This window comes from Heteronotia binoei, chromosome 15, assembly GCF_032191835.1.
Source record: "Heteronotia binoei isolate CCM8104 ecotype False Entrance Well chromosome 15, APGP_CSIRO_Hbin_v1, whole genome shotgun sequence".
In the NCBI taxonomy this organism is placed as follows: domain Eukaryota; kingdom Metazoa; phylum Chordata; class Lepidosauria; order Squamata; family Gekkonidae; genus Heteronotia; species Heteronotia binoei.
This window is the reverse complement of record NC_083237.1, coordinates 53,416,533-53,434,045: the sequence shown is the minus strand read 5'-3', so window position 1 is coordinate 53,434,045 and position 17,513 is coordinate 53,416,533. Positions and strand designations below refer to the sequence as shown.

Below are 17,513 nucleotides of genomic sequence, written 5' to 3'. Positions count from 1 at the left end.
CCACAGACTTTGGAGGCTCCTCCTTTGTGACTTTCGTTGAACCTTCTCACCTTGGGCAGGGCACCGTAGCTCCCGCTGGGCCTCAGAAAGGGCAGCACACAGTGGGCTGCAAGCCATGGCTGCCACTCTGAGCAACTCTAGGCGCTCTGCACAAGCACTGAATGCCTGTACAATTATGACTTCACACCTGGTTATGACATTGTTTAGCGGGACTACGGGATGGTGGTCACTGTTGTGAGATGGGGAGAGATGGAGGCAAAACATGGGCCCTGGGGCAGGAAGCAGCCCTCTCTCCCAATGGAGTCTCTAAGGGTACATTAGCACTTTTCCCTGGAAATGTAAACGGTGGCCGTTTCACTCCTGCAGGGGCAAACTAGTGCAGGCCTTAGGGCCGCTGCTGAGGGTGAAATCTATCCTTTCTTTGAACACTACACAACGACATTCCCTCTCCCACTGAACACAACAGACTGATGAGCATCTTCCTAAGATGTGGGCAGTGCACGACTAGGCATGTGTGACGGACAGCTCTGGTTCCGCCTCCCTAACAGTAGCCATTAGGCATTAAGGATGTTGAGAACAGGAAAACAGAACTATTGAAGGAAAGAGTCAGAAGGAGGGCCAGAGAGCAGCTGGGCAAAGAATGGACCATTCAGAACCATGGAGAGCCAGAAGAGTCATGTGTCACTGGCAGTGCAAAAGCAAAAAGCTCTCTTGCGACAGAGCGTCCTCTAAGCAGGAACTGAATCAAGACGTCAAAAGCAAGAACTGAAAAACGTATATATATTTATGAATCACTCCCCCTCATGATAGGAGTCAAGTAGCACCTTTAAGACCAACAAAGTTTTATTCAGAATGTAAGCTTTTGTGTGCTCTAAGCACACTTCATCAGATGAGGGAATGGGGTACAGTGAACAGAACTTATATATAGCTGGTGGGTAGTGGTTGAGAATGTAAAGTGATACAAAGTTAGGATCCAATGGCAAAATAGTGTAATAAACAAACGGAAAGACCATTTGGTCTGGATAGCATTTGGATAGTAATAAAAACCTACCTTCCTTCCTTCCGTCAAACATCTGACGTTCATGCCTTGCAGCTGTCAAACATCTGACGTTTATTGCTTACATTAAGCAAGTTTGGCCATCCCTGGTCCAGGGTAACAGACTGCAGAAAAAACAAATCTACAAAAGACACATCAGCTCCATTTTGCTTGTAAAGGACCATCTAAGATCAATTTCCTGACAACAGCCAGTCAATCATATGCAGTGGGGGAGCTCACAGGACAAAACAGTATCTGCTTTCTGTTCATGTTCCCGAGCAGCTACATGGCCAAATATATACCTTTCCTGATTGTGGAAAGCACATTTCTGGATTTCATGGCCTGTAGCCAATTGACAACTTCTGTCTTTACAATCACAATTATTCTTCCTGTTAACTAAGGGCTGGAAAAGATTTCTAAGCATTAAATATCATTTTATGTGGCTGGAACATTGTCTGACCCAAGCTTGATGATGCAATAAATGGAAAACAATTTTAGGAAGGATATAAGCCTTAGGAAAAGCTGAACAACAAGCGTTTTGAGCTTGACATCTGTCTGGCCTCTGTTTCCAACCATGAGACATATGTGCGTTATCTGTTCCTCCTGAGGAATAAACCATCAAGACAGCCTAAGTTTTAAATGACAGCTGGATGCTGTGATTCTGGGCTCACAGAACAAGCAACTGAGTGGGTAGAAAAGTCAACAGAGCCTTCACATTGTCATAAAGACGTCACAATGAATGTTAAAGCTGTAGTTAGACAACTGCAGGTTTGCCTGGAAAGGCCAGCAGTCTGCTAGCTTTACAGACCAAGTCTCTCTTTTCTCACAAACTATTTAACAGTGTTCTTGAGAAAATAAAATGAGGGAAGAGGATGAAAAGCTCTGAGAACTCTACTATCTCTGTGCTGCTGTCTTCGGAAATGAGAAGGGGTGTGTGTGTGTGTTTCAATCTTTGGCCATGGACATAATATGGGATTTGATGGTAACTTTGGTGACCCAATGAAATGGTGTAAAGATCTATGCTTCGGATTCATGTTTTTGTACTGTGGAGGTGCCATGATGTGGTGGATGCATGATTCTTGTGATGAAGAGCTTTTTCACACAGCCAAAGTATTCCGGTATGGCAGCTGGTCAGTTACTGAACAGTAACGGGTTTCTGCTGGCATTTCAGACAGACCCAATTCAGTAAGTGGCTGCTACCGGAATACTGTTACCTTTTCACACAATCCCGCGGCTGTCCCGGTAGTGAGGCATGCCTGAGTCGTTATTAACAAAGAGCAGCTTCTTTCAGTTTTCAACCCTTCCTTCCTGGTTGAAATCGCTATGGGACGCTGTGTGAAATGTCCCTTAGTGATTCCGGGAGAGCCGTTTTCGCGCCCTTTTTTTGCCCACCTTTCCTTTCCTTGCAGTGACCCAACATGAAAATCCCGAGGTTCCAAGACAATCTAAGCTTTGGAACAACAATTTTGTGCTGTGGTGGCGCTGGGAAGCAGGTCCTACCTACAGACTAAGCCATGCTCTACAATACAGTGAGGGTTTTTTTGTTTGTTTGTTTCAATGTAAAAATCATATGTGTAGCGTATTGCGATAGCATAGGCGGCAACCATTTCGTTATAACGCAATACAGCGACCATTTCGTTATGACGCAATAGCGTTAGTCCGCGTAGCCGGACAGCGGAGGCGACTGGGGACACCCAGGCGACTCCGCGGGAAGCGCTGAGCCCGCCAATCACCAGCAGCAGCGGGAAGTTCAACAGGCCAGGATTGGGCTGGCCTGTCGGGGAAGAAGTTCCGGGAATGTATATAAGCGGGACCCGGCCCACGTGCTCGCTCTCTTGTAACGTGTCTCCATTAAAGCATGTTGCCCTACCAACGTCTCCCGTCTCAGTACGTTACAATATGCACTTTCTTTTTTTACTATTTTAAATAAATGGGTATAGTGTATGGAAACAGAACTAAATATTCTTTACACCATTTTGTTTCCCACAATTTCTGATGTATCTACAATTATAAGAATTCTAATAAGGCTGAGAAAGGAAATATTCTTGAATATGTTTATATATGATATATATGCTTTATATATCGACACCTTTGAAAGTCCTTCTTGACTGTAAACACTGAATATTTTTTGTTTTTTTCGATACCCTTATTCTTTTTTCAAAAATAAAAAAATATATATTTAAAAAAAATCTTATGAACTTCTTTTTTTTTGTCTCTTCCAAATACTGACCGGGCCCGATCCTGCATAGCTTCAGAGTTCCAATTAGGTCCAATCTGATTAAAATTATCTGGCTCTAACTTTTAACAGTTCCCCTCACAAGGTTGTTCGTATAAAACTAGAAGGGCGAAGAATGTTGTACACTGCCCTGAACTCCTTGGAGGAAGGAAAGTCCGACTCCGGATCAAAACGTGCAGCAGAAATACAACAGCCCCACCATTCGCGCGAGCAAAACGAAACCCGGAAGCGGCCACCGCAGTTTGCAGCAAAGCCACTGCATCAGCCTACAAACAGAGGGGCCTGTCCAGAGCTCCGATTGGTCCGCCACGACTCCGCCCGGCGACATCCCGGCCATCGATTGGCTAAGGCGCGCGGGGGAGAGGACGGCGCTTTGGAACGTTGCCTTCGTTTTCGCTCCACCGAGGGGGGCTCGCGATGGCGCTGCCCGGGCTGGTGGTCCTCTTGGCGGCCGCGGCGGCTGGGGCTTCCCGCGCCCCGCGGTGGGAGTCGATCGCCAGTTTGAGGACCGAGACGGCGGAGGCGAGGCAAGCAGAGGCGGTGCGGGAGCTGCTGGTGCGGCTGCTGGGCCCGCGAGCCGCCTCCGGCTTCTCGGTGTCGGTGAACCGCTCCTTGGCCGGGCCCGGAGGGCTCGACACTTACCGGCTGAGCTCCAGGACTCCGGGGGTGGTCAACGTCGCCGGCTCCAGCGGAGTGGCCGCTGCCTCGGGGATCTATCGCTACCTGAAGGACTTCTGCGGCTGCCACGTCTCATGGTCCGGCAGGCAGCTCCGACTCCCGGACAAGCTGCCCCCGGTACCCTCCGAGATCCTTGTCACCAGCCCCAACAGGTGATTCGGTGTGTCGGGGGAGAAGTTTTGTTGTTGTTGCTCTTATGCTTTGCGGGATGGGGGAGAGGGAGGTGCTGCTCTGATGTTTTTATTATTTACCCTATTTATTTTAATGCGTTTGTGTTGAGTGCTCTCGAGCAGTGTTGCCTCGAAGCTGTGGAGTCTTGTGAGCAAAAATGTTGCTTTGTGAGCTACTGGCATTAAAGTTGTGAGCTACTGCATACATTAGTTTGCTCTGGGGCCATTTTCCGTGAGCTGAGACAAAAATGTGTGAGCTGGAGGCTAAAAAATTGTGAGCTAGCTCACACTAACTCAGCTTAGAGGGAACACTGCCCTCAACTAAGTTGCTTGCTTCCAACTTCATTTCACACCCATTGGACAATGCACTATCAGTGCACTTTAGCAACTAGGTTTACTTGTTTGGTTCAGGAAAATCCAGCCGCAAAGGATTGTTAAAGCACATGGAAAGCGCATGAACCCACATGAAATTAGAACAACCCTATGAATCAGTTCAAAAAGAGCCCCGTGCCACAGAGTGGTAAAGCTGCAGTACTGCAGTCGGAGCCTTCTGCTCACGACCTGAATCCGATTCCAGCGGAAGCTGGTTCAGGTAGCCAGTTCAAAGTTGACTCAGCCTTCCATCCTTCCGGTAAAATGAGTACCCAGCTTGCTGGGTGGGGGGAAGTGTAGATGACTGGGGAAGGCAATGGTAAACCACCTCGTAAAAAGGTCTGCCGTGAAAACGTGGAAGCAACATCACCTCAGAGTTGGAAACGACTGGTGCTTGCACAGGGGATGAATCAGTTCAGGTGGGTAGCTGTGTTGGTCTGAAGCAGCAAAACAAAATGTGAGTCCAGGGGCACCTTTAAGACCCAACAGAGTTTTATTCTAGGTATAAACTTTCACACGTTTCTTCAGATTCTGGCAGGAGCTCCTCTGCATATGAGGCCACGCCCCCCTGATGTAGCCAATCCTCCTGGAGCTTACATTAGGCCCTGTACTAAGAGCCCTGTAAGCTCTTGGAGGATTGGCTACATCAGGGGGGCGTGGCCTCATATGCAGAGGAGCTCCTGCTAGAAAAAGAGCTCTGCCTGTGAAGGTCGTGTTAACAGCCTTGCTCGGGTCTTGCCGTCTGTGTGGGCAGTGGCTTCCTTGACTGAGTCAATCCATCACCTTTGGGCCTTCCTCTTTTCCTGCGGCCTTCAGTGACCAAAGTACAATAGCTTCAGTTTGGTCAGTTTCGCTTTTAGGGAGGCTTCAGACTTGATTTGATCTGGAACTCATTTATCTTTTTGGTGGTCCACATTATCTGTAAAACTCTCCTCCAACGTTACGTTTCTAATTAATCAACTTTCTTCCGGTCAGCATTCTTCATTGTCCAACTTTCACACACTCATGCATACTAATAGGGAATACTGTAATCAGGGCCGGCTCGCCCACTAGGCAAACTAGGCAGTTGCCTAGGGCGCCGGGAGGTGGGGGGCACCAAATTGGGCTCTCCCCCCCTCCCGATACCCATGGTAAACGCCTAGTTTCCCTGCCTGCCTTCCTCCTCACCACCGCCCTCCCTTGCTTCCTCACTGCTGCCGCCCTCCTTCCTTTCCCTTCGCGCGCCGTGCTCTGTCGCCACCACCCCTGTGGTGGCAGCTGTTCCTTACTGGTCTCAGTGCGGCTGGTGCGGCTTCTAATCGTTTGAAGAGCCCGCGAGAAGAGACTTTGCTCCCCCTCACTTCTGATTCTGGGATGTAGGGAGAGCGAATTCTTCTCCTGCGGGCTCTTCAAAAGATTAGATACCGCGCCAGTCGCATCGAAGCTGGGAAGAAGGGCAGCGGCAAACGACTAGCCGGTGGGCGGGCGAAGGAGTGCGGTGCTGCCGTGCAGTGCCACAAAGGGGAGGGAAGGAGGGCGGCAGCAGCGGGGGATAAGGATCAGCCTTGAGGGGAGCGAAGGGAAGGAGAGCGGTGGTGGCGGGGGGGGCAAAGGGAAGGAGGACGGCAGCGGACGGAAAGCCTGCCTGGGGCGCCACGCACCAGCCTAGAAAAGGAGTCCCAAGCCTTTTTGAGCCTGTGAGCATATTTGGAATTCTGACACCGTTTGGTGGGTGCAGGAGCAAAATGGCAGAAACTAGAGCCAGCCACAACGTGATTGCCACAGCTTAATGTCAGTAACACAGTGCACAGCCAATCAGAAGCCTTGCTGGGTAACAGCCCTACTTGGCTCCACCCACTTCCTAAAAAACACTTGCCATGTTGAGACCCCTGGCATAGAAAGATCTTTTCCAGTTTCTCTTGGGCCACTGGAAACACAGTGCCATCGTCATTACATTCTCCAGATGACCCAGAAGATTTCAAGGCCCTTGACCAAAGCTAATCTTGATGCAGAATTGTTATGGGCATACGCAGGGCTTTTTTGTAGCAGGAACTCCTTTGCATATTAGGCCACACACCCCTGATGTAGCCAATCCTTCAAGAGGTTACAAGGCTCTTTGTACAAAGCCTACCGTAAGTTCCAGGAGGATTGGCTATATCAGGGATGTATGGCTTAATATGCAAAGGAATTCCTGCTACAAAAAAAGCCCTGGGCATACACAAATGTGGATGGTAACTCTGTCCAAAAAGGAATGGTAGCTGTCTTTTGTATAGCCTCTGCATACTCTTAGCACTATGTGAAAAAAAAACCCCCAAAAGGAGGTTGATATTCAAGGTTAACTAGAATAGGCTAAAAATACTAAGTATCTTCTCCCTATTTTTAGGAAGTTCTGCACAATATCTGGCACATCTCAGCAGTGAGTGACCTCAAATCAAGGATCTTTGGTGGGAATGGGGGTCATGGAGGATTCCCAAGCGGTTTGGGGAACACCAGGGGTGGCTCTTTCCCTTCTTTCTCCCTTGCTTCACCGTGTATAGCCACCCAGGCTGTGCAAGTGAACCTTGGGACAGCCGCATCCAATCTGTGCCGCTGTGCTCTTTGCGTGTTGGCAGTCACGTCAAACTGCTCGGTCTTGTTCTTTTCAAGGTCAGCTCAGTTGGCCCTGACGTTTGGAAGGGGGGTGGACAAGGGGGGGGCTTGTTAGAGAAGCCATCCCTTGGCTTGTAAGGAACATCGATGTTGGCAGGGTCTGCAGAGAACCTTGTGTGACCTGATTCTCCATGTCACATGAAAACGGGAGAGGCTGGTGGTGTGTCAGCCCCAGGTCTGGGGAACACATTCTTCCAATGGAGAGCCGGGGAATTCTAGAAAAGCTGTCACCCAGGGGCTTCCTAAGGCAGCAAAACACAAACTATCTTTCTTTTATTGGTTTTATTTACTTCATTTATGCCTGTCTTTTCCTCTAATGGGGACCCAAAGTGGCTTGCAACATTTTCTCTTTTGTCCTAAAAACAATTCTGTGAGAGACTGTATTTTATGTATTTATGTATCTGATTATGGAAGAAGCTAAGGGCTTGCGGGACCTCACCCAGTTCTGCAAGGCCTGTAAGACAACTCTATTCCAGCAGGCCTTTAATTTGACATCGAAGGACTGATATGGGGTGACTGAGATACATTGAATATAGACTAAATGCCATCTGAAGCGAGAAAACATCAGATACAATTAGCAGCAGACTGTTTTAATTGTTCTTAACCATTTTAATTGTTGAACTGTTTAATTGTTAAATTGTTCTTATTTCGCTGGTTGTGAGCCACCCTGAGTCTGCTTCAGCGGGGAGGGCGGGATATAAATCCAATAAACCTTATAACTTATTTACTCAAAAAGGAAGAGAACTCTCTCTAAAAATGATGTATACAAATGTTGTTTATTATTGGAGATAGCTGTCCTTGACTCCTTACACAGAGGTACTACTTACGTGGCCTTGGGAATTGTGGCATTGCATTAAGAACATAAGAAGAGCCCTGCTGGGTCAGAACAATTGTTAATCTAGTCCAGCATCTTGTCTCATACAGTGGCCAACCGGTTTCTCTGGACAAATCTATCTAATCCCTTTTTAAAGATATCTGTTCCTGTAGTTATTACTACATCCTCTGGCAGCAAATGTCATATGTTAATCTCTGTGTCAGTTAGAATCAGGTGTTGATCTGAAGAAGCAGAACAAAGCGTGCCTGCACACAAAAGCTTATACCTTGAATAAAACTTAGTTGGTATTAAAGGCGCCACTGGACACTCAAACGTTGTTTTGTGTAAAGTAGGAATCGATGCAGCCTTTCGCAGTTGAGCTACAACCACACCTTTGCAAAGTGTTGTGTGAGTCAGGTATGGGTAGAGGAGTAGAGGGGAGGGTTCACTAACCTTAAGCACAGCCCTATATGTCTCAACAAGACTAGCCCCTTCCCATGTTCTTGGATTGGCGGAACCTCAAAATGGGTCTTAATTCTGACAAGGGTTTGAGGGTAATCCAGACAGGAACAAGGCTCCATCTAGGATTTGCCTTTAAATAAATATGCAACGAAAAATTGCTGTCTGCATGAATTATGCATCTTTGCTGGTTTTGCGTAAATAATAGTATTTCCCCTTGCCAACTTTCATTCTCCAGTAACTGGAAATCCTGCATTTGACTCTGATTTCCACATACTTTAATGTACAAAACTACACCAGGTAGTCCGTTGCCCCTTTTTAAAGATAGATAGATAGATAAATTTATTGTCATTGTTCTCAAAGAAAATGAGAGCAACGAAATGAGGTGCTCTTCCACAAACATACCAACGCATCAACACCCAAAAAAAGGACATATACATAGACCATTTAAATGCATCTAAAAACAAATAACCATCCATGACCCTGCATTTAGCCTAACCACGGCACTTGGATAGAAGCTGCCCTTAAATCTATTTGTCTTAGCCTTCAACACTCTATATCGTCTACCTGACGGTAAGATCTCAAATAGCAAGTGGCCCGGATGTGAAGGGTCCCTTAAGATCATTTGTATCTTCCTTTTACATCCCATATTATACAGATCCACCAATGAGGGGAGAGAACATCCACAAATCTTCTGTGCTCTTACCATCACTCTTTGGAGCACCCTTCTCTCTGCTTCCGTGCAGCTCCCAAACCACACGCAGAGGCAATAAGATAAAATGCTCTCAATGGAACTACGATAAAAGGCAACCAGCAGACTCCCTGACAGTTCACCTTTGCCACATACTTAAGAGTGTGATATTCTTCTGACTTTCCTCAGTCCCAGAAACTGTGGGAATGGTAGTTCTGCAGAAGGGCTCAGCATCTTCTGATGGAGATTAATTAGTTGCCTTCAAAAACCACACTTCCCAGAGTTCCTTGGGAGAAAAGCTGAACACTTGAAATGTCAGAACAATGAAGCCGGATGAGACCAAAAGAGTGCAGCGTGCCCTGCAGCATGGAAAGGTTTCTCTGTTCACTTTTGTAGACCTGGCCATCTGAAAGAGATGAGCAGATGTAGATAGATAATTAGATAGATAATTTTATTTATATCCCGCCCTCCCCGCCGGAGCAGGCTCAGTGTATCGCAGGAGAAGTGTATGGGCAGTGCTCTGAATGGCTCAAGCCAGTGACCTCAGCTGACTAGAAGGCAGATCCAAAGTCTTTGGTGACGATAACAATATTCTTCATTTCCAGGTTCCGCTTCTACCAAAATGTCTGCACTCAGAGCTACTCCTATGTCTGGTGGAGCTGGGAACGGTGGGAACAAGAGATTGACTGGATGGCCCTCCATGGCATCAACATGGCGCTTGCGTTCACCGGGCAGGAAGCAATCTGGCAGCGGGTGGAGTATCCAATTTGTGTTTTATTTTATTCATGGTTTTAATTTTCTTTTCTGTTTTTTTAAAAAAAAACCCTCTGTTTTGCAGATTTAAAAAGCATTCCCAAAGCAGCTCACATAAATGATTTACTTATTATTAGGGTTTGTAGAATCTTTCGGGATCAAGTGCCGTGTTCTACTGGAGAAAGTTTTCCTTCCAGACATTTCGTTCTCAGCTGCGGAGAACATCCTCAGTGGTGTTGCAGCCGGAGCAGGCGCTCAGACCTTCTTGGCTGCTGTGCATTGAGTGGGGCCAGGGCTGCTGGAGAGCTGCTATTTCTAGGCTGCCCTTTCATCACACCCCCTCCAGCCTAGAAATAGCAGCACTCCAGAATTTCAGAGTCTCAGAGCGGCCCACAATCTCCTTTATCTTCCTCCTGCATAACAGACACCCTGTGAGGTGAGTGCGGCTGAGAGGGCTCTCACAGCAGCTGCCCTTTCAAGGACAACTCCTGAGATAGCTATGGCTGACCCAAGGCCATTCCAGCAGGTGCAAGTGGAGGAGTGGGGAATCAAACCCGGTTTTCCCAGATAAGAGTCTGCACTCTTAACCACTACACCAAACTGACTCACCAAAGATAAGGAGTTTTCCCACACCAAAACAAATCTGGAGAGGGGGAGTTACTTCCAGGTTTTTGCTGCTGCCACATGCACAGGTGGAAGCATGAGGAACCCATACCAAATTCTTTAAAATACGAATGTGTAGTTTAAAGGCCTAGGTTTGACTCCCTACTCAGTCACAGAAGCTTGCTTGGGTAATCTTGGGCAGGTCATTCTTCCAGCCTAACATACCTCACAGGGTTATAGGCATCAGAGGCAGCATGGTGTAGTGGTTAAGAGCAGCGGACTCTAATCTGGAGAACTGGATTTGATTCTCCACTCCTCCTCCACTTGAGGCCAGCTGGGTGAGCTTGGGTCAGTCACAATTCTCTCAGAGCTTTCTCAGCCCGCCAATTCACAAGGTGTCTGTTGTGGGGAGAAGAAGGGAAAGCAACTGTAAGCTGCTTTGAGACTCCTTTGGGTAATGAAGAGCGGGGTATAAAACCATTTCTTCTTCTAAAATGGAGAAGGACATTGTAAACTGCTTAGGGTCCCTGTTGGGGAGAAAAGCAAGGTATGAATATCTAAATAAATAAATAAGTTGCTCTCTGTCTCCCTTCAGGTGTATTTGTCTCTGGGACTGAACCAGTCAGAAATCAATGAGTATTTCACTGGCCCGGCCTTTCTCGCTTGGAACCGAATGGGGAACCTTCATACCTGGGCAGGGCCTCTGCCTCTCTCCTGGCACCTGAAGCAGCTCTATTTGCAGGTACCTAGCCTTGGTTCAATGCTAGCGGTGGACTAGAGCTGTGGAATGTTGGAGCAGTTTTTCCTCCCAGTACCTCACAAACTCGTTTTCTCCTTCAGTTTACCTCAGGCGGTAGTCATATAAACACCCACCGTTGCCTCAGCCAACTTTACATTGGCAAAAACTCATCTTGCAGGCTGGCTAAGGGCCAAAATAGATATAGTTGTGGCAGAACATTGTGTTGAGCCTGATCTTAATGTCCCAGAATGTCACAAATGTCCCTTTTGGAGAGACTAATCAGGCCAGGGCCTGGGAAGCCATCACACCGCCCAGTTACCTTGGCCACCAGCATTTAATCTATCAGAAAATAGGGAATATCCATTAAACAGGACTATTCTCCTACACAACAGAAGGACAATCCGAAGCGTTGAGTCCTTTTTTGTGGTGTGGATTTTTAAATTATAAAAATCTATAAAAATAAGTGGCAGTTTTTAAGGATAATTGTGAATAAAAGTACAACAGACTCTTTGGTGTTATTTCAGGTTCTCTCTCCTACTAGTTGATTCTTCCTCTTCTTTTAAGTTAAAAGTTCACAAAAACTTTCCACAGAGCTTCATACAACCACATGCTAGGATGTTGTGACTCCATTGTCATAAAGCAGTGTCAGCAGTCAAGATTAACTTCTTCAGACAGGACAGTGTGACCTCCGAAAATTCCACAGGGTATTTTTCTGGAATGCTGAGCAAGGCTATCACATACAATGAAAACTTTTAAGTCTGGCAAAACCAGAATAGTCAGGGCATTGCGGATGTTCTAAGGTGTCATTCTATAACCAGCCATGACAAGAAATACACAAAGAAGCAGACATCGCCACTGTGTACTCTGTTCCCTCAGGTGCTTGTCTCCCATCCTGTTCTCAGCACCAAAGATGCACTGGGCTGGCTGAAAATTTCCTGAGGTGATTCAGTCGAGGCTGGAGAACAGCAAGCGTCCTGCTCCCTTCACTCACTCCTGCGTCCTTTTTGATGTTAAGATTATATGCACCATTTCCCTCACCCTCTGCTTTGTACACAAATGAACAAAACAGTCACACAGAGACAAAACCCGGCTGCTGACACCATGCCTATTCTGGCCTGGAATATGGTTTTCTGATACAAATCTTGTCTCAGTCACAAACTGACTAGGTAAACGAAGAGGTGAAGCTGCTGTTTTCAACCTCATGCCTTTTTCTGTCCCCTTCCACGTTATTAGCTTCTTTGTTCATGTATTTGCAAGTAATATTGATGTCCTGCTTTTCAAACAGTTCTCAATTCATGTTAATAAAAATCAGTCGCCAGGCAGCCAAGTATTGCTCTGAGAATGATGAAACGATTTAAAGTCTATTTGAGAACTGTTACCTTGCCGATCTGTGAGAGGTTCTGAAGCAAAGAGTGACAAACTTCTTTTTTCAGCAATCTGACTTTAAAAATAACACGTACAGCTGATAGTTTTGAATGAACCCAGGCTGATGTCCAAGTGGTGCAGCTCCTAGCTCCCTTCCACACTGTCAGTTTTTGTAAGCTGCTTGCTGACCCCAGGAGGAGGAGGATAAACAAACTGAAATTAAATTCAGTGTCAGGTGTGAGTTTCTGTATGGTATCTGAAGATGTGTGCATGCACACGAAAGCTTATACCCAGAATTAAACTTTGTGGGGTTTAAAGGTGCCACAGGACTCAAACGTCGTTCTGTGTGGTGTAGTGATCAGAGTGTTGAACTAGAACCTGGGAGACCTGGTTTCAGTTCCTCACTCTGCCATGGAAACTTGCTTAACGACCGTGGGCTTGGCAGTATCTCACTGGCTAACCTACAGGGTTGTTTTGAAAAGGGAGAGTCATGTACCATCTGGAGCTCCTTGCCAAGAGGGTGAAAATGAAATGTACTAAATAGCCAAGTACTAAACAGGGGAGGACATGCCTTTCGCAGTCTGCTACTAAGGGGAGACACAATAGAGATAACCCCAATTTACCTCTTTGCACTACCCAATCCAGTTCTCTTTGCCTTCCCAGTATAGGATCCTGGAGAGAATGCGTTCCCTGGGAATGTTGACGGTGCTGCCTGCCTTCTCTGGACACATCCCCCGTGGCGTTTTAAGGCAAGTCTTGCCCATGTTTTAACTGTTGATGCTGCTAGAAAAGGGACACCTGGCATGGTAATAGTCCAAACAAAAGCCAAAAAAACCACACAGGTGAATGCTCTTTCTGATATTTATAAACAATTAATTATTGCATAAACACAGATATACAACACAATACAATGACTGGTTTGGTGGTCACAATACCAGACACTAATGTTATCAGAATAAAGTCTCCATCCATGCAATAAGTGACAAAGTCCACAACTATTAACAAAAATACAAGAAGATAGTGTCTGGTATTGTGACTACCAATCTAGGATTTGTATTAGTTTATTGAATTTTTCAAACATAAGAATACAAAGGAAAGTAGAAACAAAAAATGGCAAAGAAAAAATATACATAAAAGAGGAAAAGATCAAAGAAACATCATTAAGTCATTCCAGTTTTTTTTCTCCATGGCAAAGAAAAACAGCATTAATTATACTAATTCTAAAATTATAACACAGTCACTTACTCTAAAATCAAAACCAAAACATCAGAAAATCTCCAGCTTTTGGGAGTTTTGTTTCCCCATCTTGATTCCAGATCATGTGAAATAGCCATTAGCTCTAGCGTTCCTTTCCCCATTTCATTTGCACACTGCAGGGTTTTCCCACTGCTCAATGCAACGCGATTGGGGAGCTGGAGCCACTTTGACTGCGCCTGCTCATGCAGCTACCTCCTGTCACCTGAAGATCCCATGTTCCAGGTCATTGGGACCCTCTTCCTAAAAGAATTGATCAAGGAGTTTGGCACAGACCACGTGTACAGCGCCGACACTTTCAACGAGATGCGTCCACTCTCATCAGAACCCACCTACCTATCCAAGGTCAGCGCGGCTGTTTTCCAGTCTATGGCTGGAGGTATGATGGAACAGGTTTTCGTCTTTCTTCTTTCTGTCTTGCTTGTACCCTTTTCGGGCAATCTAGGCAGATTTGTGGATGGGAAGGGTGAGTGAGCACAGGAAAAAGGTGCCTCCTCATATAGTCCAGGGATGGCTAAACTTGCTTAATGTAAGAACCACATAGAATAAACGCCAGATGTTTGAGGGAAGAAAGGAAGGCAAATAGATGAGGGAGGGGAGGGAAAGGTACAAAGAAAACAACTTTAAATGCATTTTCCAAACCACTGGCTGGCTTGACTTGGAGAAGTGATTTAAAAAGACAAATGCCTTCCCCAAGCCTGCTGATAAGGCAGTGGGGGCTTCGAGAGCCACACAATATGTGTGAAAGAGCCACATGTGGCTCCTGAGCCACAGTTTGGTCTCCCCTGTCATTAGAGGGTTTCAGATTGTGGGTTTTAGTGTGTGTTCAGTTTTTTGTTATAATTCTGCATCACAAAGGTAAATTAAATCCTGTACCTAAATTATGTAAATGAAGCAGATTAACATATATTTTGTCCTGAGGGTCAGAAGGATTATTGAGCACTCAACCTTCACCTACTAAGATCAATTGAAGTCTGTAATTTTATCTCTATATCTCATTTTTAACAGCAATTAGTTTGTTAGCTTGCCTTCTCACCCTTCTGCTAATGGGGGTTAGAAATTTTTGTTTTGTGGCACCATATACATTTTATGACATTACATGACTTTTGTATATTTGTAGATTGTACTTTAATACATTCTTTTGTTTTAAACTGTTGTACACCACCCTGAGCACACTTTGCAGGGAGAGTGGTATAGAAGTCTAATAAATGAATAAAAATTCTGAATCTGGTCTCAGAATGTGGATCAAAAAAATCTATACAACAGGGCTAGGGGCAGAAAGGGAGACTAACCATTTTTTAAAAAATAGAACTGGGTAAAAGAAACCGGTTTTTAAAATGCTTAGATTTCTCAAGATTACCTCTTGATATCTCGGCAGCCATTTTGGGTTGCCTAGGCAACTGTGGATGCCTAACTTAGGAGTTCCCAACATGGTGACCAAGGGCACCGCTGACATCTTTCCTGCTACTCAGCGAGTGTTTTTAAAAACTAGGTGGGGTCAGATGGGGCTTTTGCCCAGCAAGGCAAAATTTGACTGGCTGTGCAGATTTTTAAAAACATTGCTTTGGTTGTAGCTTGCCACCACAGCACAAGGATTTTCATTGTGTGACTGAAGATCAGCAGCAACAGCCATTTTCGGGCTGGCTCTACTTCCTGTGGCAGTCATTTTGTAGGCTGTGCCCGCTATGCTGTGTCAAAGGCAATTGCTGGCCTAGGTAATCCAAAATGGCGGCCATGGTTTAACTTTAAAAGAGGGGAACAGAAAACATCAGAAAGAGTGAGGAAAGAAAAATGGACCAAAAGGGAGGTAGTGGAGCTTGAGGGAGCGAAGGAAACAGGAAAAGGGGGAAAGCTGCAGAGGCTGAGTTGGAGGGAAGAAGGCAAATTGGAGGACCACTGGGAGACAATAAATTTCCCCTCCTCTGAGCCCTCATATGTCCCCTGCTTGTATTTGCTTATATGGCACTGAAAGTTGTTCTCTCTCCCTGCAGCGGACCCCGGAGCCGTGTGGCTGATGCAAGGCTGGCTGTTCCAACATCAGCCCGATTTTTGGCAGCCAGCCCAAGTCCGAGCGCTCCTGCGGGGTGTGCCTCTCGGTCGGATGGTGGTGTTGGACCTTTTTGCTGAATCCAAGCCTGTCTATCCTTGGACAGACTCCTTCTACGGGCAGCCTTTTATTTGGTGCATGCTTCACAACTTTGGGGGGAACCACGGCCTTTTCGGCACTGCAGAGAGCATCAACCAAGGCCCTTTTGTGGCCAGGGCATTCCCCCACTCCACCATGGTGGGCGTCGGCCTGACTCCTGAGGGCATCGAGCAGAACGACGCGATGTACGAGCTCATGACCGACCTGGGCTGGCGCAAGGAGCCGGTGGATCTTCAGCAGTGGGTGGCTGATTATGCCGCGCAGCGCTACGGTGCCAGGAACGCAAAGGCAACAACCGCCTGGCAGCTGCTGCTCCAGAGCGTCTACAACTGTTCTGGAGTTTGCATCAACCACAACCACAGCCCGCTCGTGCGCCGCCCGTCCTTGCGGATGAACACGGAGCTGTGGTACAACCAGAGCACTGTCTATGAAGCCTGGCGGCTGTTGCAGAGTTCGGCCGGAGAACTGGGCGCCAGCAGCACCTTCCGGTACGACTTGGTGGACGTGACCCGGCAGGCCATGCAGCAGCTGGTGAGCAACTACTACTGGGAGATCAAGCAGGCGTTTCAGGGCCAGCTGCTGTCTCCCCTGCTCACTGCCGGGGGGGTGCTGGTCTATGACCTCCTCCCAGAACTGGACAACCTCCTTGCCAGCGACGAGCGGTTTTTGCTGGGGCACTGGCTGGAATCGGCCCGTTCGATGGCCACCAGCGACAAAGAGGCGGAGCTGTATGACCTCAACGCGCGCAACCAGTTGACACTCTGGGGACCTCTCGGCAACATCTTGGACTATGCCAACAAGCAGCTGGGAGGGCTGGTGTTGGACTATTACGGGGTGCGCTGGACTCTCTTTGTTTCCACCCTGGTGGAGTGCCTCAACACTGGAATGCCCTTCCACCAGAACCAATTCAACCAAGCCGTTTTCCAGGTAGAGAGGGGCTTTCTCTACAATGGGAAACGGTACCCGGTCCAGCCCACCGGTAACACCCTGGCGATAGCCCGGAAGATATTTCTCAAGTATTACCCTACTGCCAAGAAGCGTGGACATATGGGTGCTGCATAAAGACTTTTTACGGATTGAAACACTTCCGCTGTTTGGACCGTAAATCCAAAACTTGTTTCGCGCTCAAGCTTCGAGCCAGACCTGACGCTGCAGAGCTCGGGTGACTGTTCTGAATACCTGTTCCAAATGGAACAGGAACTCCATCCAGGAAGGCGGTTTCTGATTGGCACAGAGAGAGAGAGAAAGAGATCTGTGGGGCTAAACTGGGCCTGGAAATTTGTGCCCTTTGACCTGGAATCACTTTATCTCTTGTTTTCGATTTGTAAAAGCTGGCGTGTGTGTGTGTGGTGATCGTTGTTAGGAACTTTGCACTCACTCAGAGGCATTCTTGTCCTCATCATTCTAGGGTTCTGGCTCACATTGAGCCAGAAGTGGGCTCTCCTTTCTTTGCCTTAATTGGAATGGAAAAGCTTCTGGACAAGCTGTCTGCCGGAAATCATCCACACGCCAGCTTTCCTTCCTTCCTTCCTTCCTCCCTTCCCGTGGCTTTCTTTGTGCCATTCAGAC

The 17,513-nt window shown here is 46.9% G+C and overlaps 1 protein-coding gene across 1 annotated transcript; it reads left to right on the top strand.

The window, feature by feature from the left end:
- The first annotated feature begins 3,635 nt into the window (after nucleotides 1-3,635).
- NAGLU (N-acetyl-alpha-glucosaminidase) lies at nucleotides 3,636-17,281 on the top strand. Its single transcript, XM_060256094.1, has 6 exons — nucleotides 3,636-4,102; nucleotides 9,690-9,837; nucleotides 11,036-11,182; nucleotides 13,208-13,293; nucleotides 13,921-14,177; nucleotides 15,790-17,281. The coding sequence occupies exons 1-6, from the start codon at nucleotides 3,690-3,692 to the stop codon at nucleotides 17,004-17,006; spliced, it is 2,268 nt and encodes a 755-aa protein (XP_060112077.1). The 5' UTR covers nucleotides 3,636-3,689; the 3' UTR covers nucleotides 17,007-17,281.
- The last annotated feature ends 232 nt before the right edge of the window (nucleotides 17,282-17,513 follow it).

What these genes read in the sequence shown, in the direction of transcription:
- NAGLU (XM_060256094.1), top strand. Translation starts at nt 3,690, where the DNA reads ATGGCGCTGCCCGGGCTGGTGGTCCTCTTGGCGGCCGCGGCGGCTGGG. An exon ending in AGGAAGCAATCTGGCAGCGG is followed by an intron (nt 9,838 to 11,035) that starts GTGGAGTATCCA and finishes GTCTCCCTTCAG; the next exon opens with GTGTATTTGTCTCTGGGACT. An exon ending in TTTCCAGTCTATGGCTGGAG is followed by an intron (nt 14,178 to 15,789) that starts GTATGATGGAAC and finishes CTCTCCCTGCAG; the next exon opens with CGGACCCCGGAGCCGTGTGG.